The 7,010-nt window shown below is 51.8% G+C and overlaps 1 protein-coding gene across 1 annotated transcript; it reads left to right on the top strand.

The window, feature by feature from the left end:
* Nucleotides 1-512: 512 nt before the first annotated feature.
* Nucleotides 513-1,672, top strand: LOC103644724 (protein FAR-RED IMPAIRED RESPONSE 1). The gene is made up of 3 exons (XM_008667884.2): nucleotides 513-962; nucleotides 1,032-1,162; nucleotides 1,562-1,672. The coding sequence occupies exons 1-3, from the start codon at nucleotides 548-550 to the stop codon at nucleotides 1,670-1,672; spliced, it is 657 nt and encodes a 218-aa protein (XP_008666106.1). The 5' UTR covers nucleotides 513-547.
* Nucleotides 1,673-7,010: the final 5,338 nt, after the last annotated feature.

The following is a 7,010-nucleotide window of genomic DNA, read 5'->3' as shown; positions in this document are numbered from 1 at the left end:
TTTAAGGAGTCTGTAACTTCCTAATCATATATAACTTGATATGCGCCCCATTTGTTGGTGTTGACCACCATTGGCAGAATGTTGTTTTTGGATGCGCGTTCTTGTTAGACAAGTCTGTAACTTCCTATGCCTAGGTATTTAAATCATTCTTGGAGTCAATGGGAGGGTGATCGCCAAAATCAATATTCACTAAACAGGATGAAGCTATTATGCAGGCAGTCAAACATGTTTTCCCTAATACGCAACATTGTTTTTCCTACTGGCATATTCTGAAGAATGCACAATCTCATTTAGGCTCACTAAATACGTCTCAAGCATTTCAAAGTATGTTTACCGAGTGTATGCAAGGATCTGACTCAGAAGAGGATTTTAAGGAATCATGGACTGCAATGATCCAGGGTGGAACAAGGTACCAAGTAGAATTTCTAGATGGGTGTGGAGCAACTTCATGCCATGAAACTTCAAGTGGTGGAAATTTATTGAGGTTTGGAATTACAATGCAGGGAGGGGTACAAAAGTATGGGATGTTGTTCTTGACACTTCCACCATGGAGATCAGTTGTGGTTGTAGAAAGTTTGAAAGGATGGGTCTTCTTTGTTCGCATGCCCTCAAAGTCTTCACCCTGCAGAATGTTGACACAATTCCAGAAAAGTATGTTTTGAAACGCTCGACAAAAGATGCCAGGAGAAGCATGTATACACTTGCTCAGGATGATTCAACCCAACAGGAATGCACAGAGGCTGAATTTGCATATCGCAATCGGGCAATGCATTATGCATATAACCTAATTATAAAGAGCCAGGAACTGGAAGAATCACGAAAAATATTCTGGGACTCCCTTGAAACTGGAGAGAAGGCACTGGAAGTGTTCTTTGAAATGAGAAACATGCGCACTCAAGCAGCAAAGGATGCTGATAAGAATGTAAAGAAGAAGAAAAAAACATCAAAAGGAACAAACCCAAGTAAGTGACAATTTTAAACTCCCTCATAGGGTATCAATTTATTCAAACTATACCCTATATATTATGCAGAAAAAGCTAAACAAGCCCCAGGAGTTTCCTCAACTGGTCCAGAGCTGATAGTCCATACTAATGAGCATCAATTTCAATCTTCACAAGATGCTCAGGGTAATGCAACCATTGGAAGACCATATTACTATCAGGTACAGAGAAAACAACCCTGCATCTTTGCATGTAATCAAAACAACCCTGCATCTTGGTATGGTTTATTTGTTTCGAGAAAACAGCGTTCTATTTGGTTGCACTATAAGTGTTTGCATGAACATCGTAGTTCCTAGCAAGCTCTTGCACTAGGTTTTTTTTGGGGCATCAAAGTTACTTAGATCACATGTATTCTTGCAAGATTCACTACCGAATTGCACAATACCACGATGTGTTCTGCTGACCAAACATGTAAAGACAAAGTTCACCTAATTAATGTGCCTGAACTGTTTTGGTCAGTGCTCTCAGCCTTAAGCATTAACCTGAATTGACAAAAGGATTTGACTAATTCAAGGAATTCAGAACTACCATATATTGTAGTTTACATTATATTATTACAGTTTCATCGACTAAAAGAGCAAGCACAGATTCTGAAGCATGAAACTGAGAGCGTCGCTGAAATTTCTAATGATAATGTCAGATCTCTAATGGCCTTGTTTTTCCCCGTGTAACGTAGTCTGGTGGGAGAATGCTGTTGCCACTAATTGCGCCAGCCGATGCACCCGTTTATGTGAACCCAAAACAGTACGAAGGCATCCTCTGTCGTCGCCGTGCTCGCGCTAAGGCGGAGAGCGAGAACAGGCTCACCAAAGGCAGAAAGGTGTGAGAAGACTCTTCTTGTAGCTGGGTGACCCCCTTGACCCTTCCTACTTTCATGGCAGTTGGCAGCGAGCTACCATTGCAAGCAGCATTTGCGATGCTCCCATTGGAAGACCATATTACTATCAGGTATAGAGAAAACAACCCTGCATCTTTGCATGTAAATTTTTTTCTTGTCAGTTGTGGCAATATCCTGATAACATAGAATTGAGAAATTGACTGATGAATTAAGCAGAAAAGATCAAGGTGAGCTGTTGGAAGATTGAAGTGAGTACCAGGCATGAATCTGCTTGATACTATAACACATGGAGGATTTGGGCACCCTGAGAAACTAATTAATTTGAAGCATACTAATAGCCATTTTCTGCAAGGGTCTAGTGCATAACACACATTTAATTCGAGACAAAAGGAGTACCTGTTAAGGAATTTGTTTATCATAAGATCTGAATGCTTACCTGTTGTCCATTGTCTCCAACACGATGAATTAGAATTTTCCCAATTTTTATTCCTTTACAACAAACACGCAATGCGTTCTCCATACTCTCACCACTGCAATGAGATGAGGTATAAATAAAGCTAAAATCACTCCATACATCTATTAATATATTAAAATTGTGCACAAGATTGACTGCAAAAATGCATACATTCAGGGAAGGGAATTTGGGACATGATGCATATGAAGGATCCTAACATGATTTTTTTAAAACAATAACATGAAATTTTAGAACAAGTTGCTTGCACAGAAGTTAAACATGAAAATAATGAGTACCGAGTGGTCATAATGATTCATGATGGTAAAGTATGACTGCTAAAAGGAATGAAGTACTCATAAAAGAAGAGTATACAGATAAAGCAGGAGGAAATGTTCCACATAATTAGTCTATTTAATTTCCAAAACTTTGTTGCAATAGCATGGAAAATACAAAAAGCAGAAGCTTCTACATGCCAAGACATAATGCGAAATTCTATACATAACAAATCTTCCTGTACATTATTGTTTAACATCTATCATGAGCCATACTTAATTCAGAGTGTGTCCAACTGTCCATCATTAAGATCCTTGCTTCCTCAAATGTTTGTGCTTGTGTGTTTGTGTAGACAACAACTTTATTTTGCATACCTTCGCACAATAGAGACTCCACAAAGCTTCTTACAGAAGTCAACTCCCATATAAACACAATAGAGACTCCACAGAGCTTCTTACAGAAGTCAACTCCCATATAAACAGATGAGGGTGGGTTTTAGTATGTTTAATAGGTTCCCTGACATACAAAGAAAAGTTTACAATAAGTGAGCACATGCCTAGCAGAACCTCAGAACGCATTGGTGCATGAACAAAGCTTGACTGATACTAATCCGATTCAGAGGAACATGAGGTTTCCTGAACAGAACTTGTCGGGGACCATAATTAGGTGTACCCCCAAGACTCCTAAACTCGGTTGGTAAACGCCATCAGCACAAAGCTGCAAAGGCCTGATGGGCGCAATACAGGACAAAAACTCTGTCCGCACAAGGGACACGATCTCACCTCACCCGAGCCCAGCCTCGTGCAGAAACAGCAGACCCAGGCAGATTCACGCCTCGCCCGAGGGCCTCCTCAAGCAACGGGCGCACCTCCGACTCGCCCGAGGCCCAGCTCGGGCAGGCTTCGCGGAGAAGCAACCTTGGCCAAGATCGCCTCGCCAGCTGACCGGATCGCAGGAGCATTCAATGCAAGGATCGCCTGACACCTTATCCTGACGCGCGCTCTTCAGTCGACAGAACCGAAGTGACCGCAGTCACTTCGCCCCTCCATTAGCTGACCTGACAGGAAAACAGCGTCGCCTGCGCTGCTCTGACTGCTGTGCCACCCGTCAGGGTGAGGCTGACAGCCGCCAAGTCTGGCCTCAGGCGCCATAGAAAGCTCCGCCTCGCCCGACCCCAGGGCTCGGACTCAACCTCGACCTCGGACGACGGACTCCGCCTCGCCCGACCCCAGGGCTCAGACTCAACCTCGACCTCGGACGACAGTCTCCGCCTCGCCCGACCCCAGGGCTCAGACTCAACCTCGACCTCGGACGACGGACTCCGCCTCGCCCGACCCTAAAGGCTCGGACTCAACCTCGACCTTGGACGACAGTCTCCGCCTCGCCCGACCCCAGGGCTCGAACTCAACCTCAACCTCGGACGACGGACTCCGCCTCGCCAGACCCCAGGGCTCGGACTCAACCTCGACCTCGGACGACGGTCTCCGCCTCGCCCGACCCCAGGGCTCGGACTCAACCTCGACCTCGGAGGAGCCTCCGCCTCTCCCGACCTTGGGCTCGAACCGACCACGCCGCAGGGGGGTACATCATTACCCTACCCCTAGCTAACTCAGGCTACGGGGAACAAGACCGGTGTCCCATCTGGCTCGCCCCGGTAAACAAGTAATGATGGCACCCCGCGTGCTCCATGACGACGGCGGTTCTCAGCCCCCTACGGAAGCAAGGAGACGTCAGCAAGGACCCGACAGCTCCGACAGTTGTGCTCCTACAAGGCTCAAGCGCTCCTCCGACGGCCACGACATCACATAAACAGGGCGCCAAAACCTCTCCGACAGCCACGTCGGCATGTACATAGGACTCTAGCTTCCCTCTGCTAGACACGTTAGCACATTGCTACACCCCCCATTGTACACCTGGGCCTTCTCCTTACATCTATAAAAAGAAGGTCCAGGGCCCTCGTACAAAAGGTGGCCGCGCGGGAGGACGGGCTGGCGCACATGCTCTCTCTCCCTCGCGAACGCTTGTAACACCCTACTGCAAGCGCATCCGCCCTGGGCGCAGGACAACATGAGGCCACGGTTCCCCTTATTGTTCCCCCTTGTGCTCTGTCTCGCGTCGACCCATCTGGGCTGGGACATGCAGCGACAATTTACTCATCGGTCCAGGGACCCCCCGAGGTCGAAACGCCGACAGTTGGCGCGCCAGGTAGGGGACTGCTACGTGTTGACGAACAGCTTCCCGTCAAGCTCCAGATGGGTAGTCTCCATCAACCTCTCCAACCCGGGACGATGCTCCGTTTCGGGAGTCTTGAGTTCATGTCCCTCGACGGCAGCTACGACATGATACTCCTTCCTCCGCCGCGCGACAACGACAATGGCGGTCGTCAGCCCGCCCGCCGGCGGCGGAATCGACGATGTCTTCCCCGCGTGACGGAAGAACAGCATCCGGGTCTGTCCCGTCACCTTCCCCGCCGACGGAGGAGGAGGCGGGGCAACCATGGCCAAGCAGGAGGCGGCACCTCGTCGACTGTCGAGCGAGTCGACGGCGCCGGCGCCCCAGCGGGGGACACGTCAGGCGTTGACCTCGCGTCTGAGACGAAGACGAGTGTCGTTTCCCCGCAACACGCCAACCCCAAGCAGACGGACGACGCCAGCACGCTAGTGAAGGACTTGCTGGGTGTTAGCCTCGTACATGAGATAACGGTGCAGTCCGTCCCCGACGCGACTTTGTCACCATCCGTCGATCAAGAGGTACCGTCCGTTTTTCATCCTGTGCCTTTTAGATTCAGCTTCGACCCACCAAGCGACCCCGCTTCGGTGGATGCTTTCATAAAGGCATATCCGAACCTTCCGGGGTATCATATGTGGTCAACCTAGGACCAACTGATGGCCGTCTCGACCTACGGGCCCCCGGGTTCCGAGGAAGATGACGAACCCGACTATGGTTGGGATTTCTCCGGGTTCGGTAACCCCAGTGCCATGCGGGACTTCATGACCGCATGTGACTACTGCCTCTCCAATTGCTCCGATGGTAGCCACAGCCTCGGCGACGAGGACTGTGGCCCAAGTCGCGAATGTTTCCACGTCGATCTAGGGGGTCTCGACGAAGGCAACCACCTTGGTATGCCGGAGGACGGCGATCCCCCTAGGCCTGCGCCTCGCGTTGACATCCTTTGGGAGCTAGCTGTGGTCCCAGTCCCTGCGGGGGGTTAGGACGCACAGCTCGAGCAAATCCGCGAGATGTAGGCCAGGCTCGACGAGGAAGCAGGACAACTTGTGCCGCTCCGGCAGAACATCGGGCAGGAGTGGGCAGGCCGAGCTCCGGCCGGAGAAGCGCGACATCTGGCCCAGGACATCCAGCACCGTATCGCCGACGATGCTAGGGCAAAGCTGCCCCCAGCTTCCAGTGGGGTCGGCCAGAACCTGGCTGCAGCAGCAATACTACTCCGAGCGATGCCGGAACCATCCACCACCGAGGGGCGGCATATCCAGGGAGAGCTCAAGAATCTCCTAGAGGATGCCGCGGTCTGACGGGCCGAAAGCTCTGCCTCCCGAAGGCAAGGGTACCCCCCGTAGCATCGCGCCGCGACTTCCCGATTCATGCGGGAAGCCTCGATCCACACCGGGCGCACGCGGGACACGGCGCCTGCGGCCCCGGGACGCCTCGGCAACGAGCACCACCGCCACGACCGTCGAGCCCACCTCAACGATAAGGTGCGCCGAGGCTACCACCCCAGGCGTGGGGGACGCTACGACAGCAGGAGGATCGAAGCCCCAAGCCCGAACCGCCCGGTCCGCAAGCTTTCAGCCGGACCATACGACGGGCGCTGTTCCCGACCCGGTTCCGAACCCCGACTACCATCACCAAGTACTCGGGGGATACAAGGCTGGAACTGTAGCTCGCGGACTACCAGCTGGCCTGCCAGCTGGGTGGAATGGACGATGACAACCTCATCATCCGCAACCTCCTCCTGTTCCTCTCCGACGCCGCCCGAGCCTGGCTGGAGCATCTGCCTCCTGCGCAGATCTCCAACTGAAACGACCTGGTCAAAGCCTTCGCCGGCAACTTCCAGGGCACATACGTGCGCCCTGGGAACTCCTGGGATCTCCAAAGCTACCGCCAGCAGCTGGGAGAATCCCTGCGGGACTACATCCGGCGATTTTCGAAGCAGCGCACCGAGCTGCCCAACATCACCGACTTAGATGTCATTGGCGCGTTCCTCGCCGGTACCACTTGCCGCGACCTGGTGAGCAAGCTGGGCCGCAAGACTCCCACCAGGGCGAGCGAGCTGATGGACATCGCCACCAAGTTCGCCTCTGGTCAGGAGGCGGTCGAGGCCATCTTTCGGAAGGACAAGCAGCCTCAGGGGCGCCAGCCGGAAGATGTCCCCGAGGCGTCCGCTCAACACGGCACCAAGAAGGGCAAGAAGAAGTCGCAAGCAAAA

Source organism: Zea mays, chromosome 1 (assembly GCF_902167145.1).
Source record: "Zea mays cultivar B73 chromosome 1, Zm-B73-REFERENCE-NAM-5.0, whole genome shotgun sequence".
Classification (NCBI taxonomy): Eukaryota; Viridiplantae; Streptophyta; class Magnoliopsida; order Poales; family Poaceae; genus Zea; species Zea mays.
Note: the sequence above shows the minus strand (reverse complement) of the source record. Positions and strands in the feature narration are given on the sequence as shown.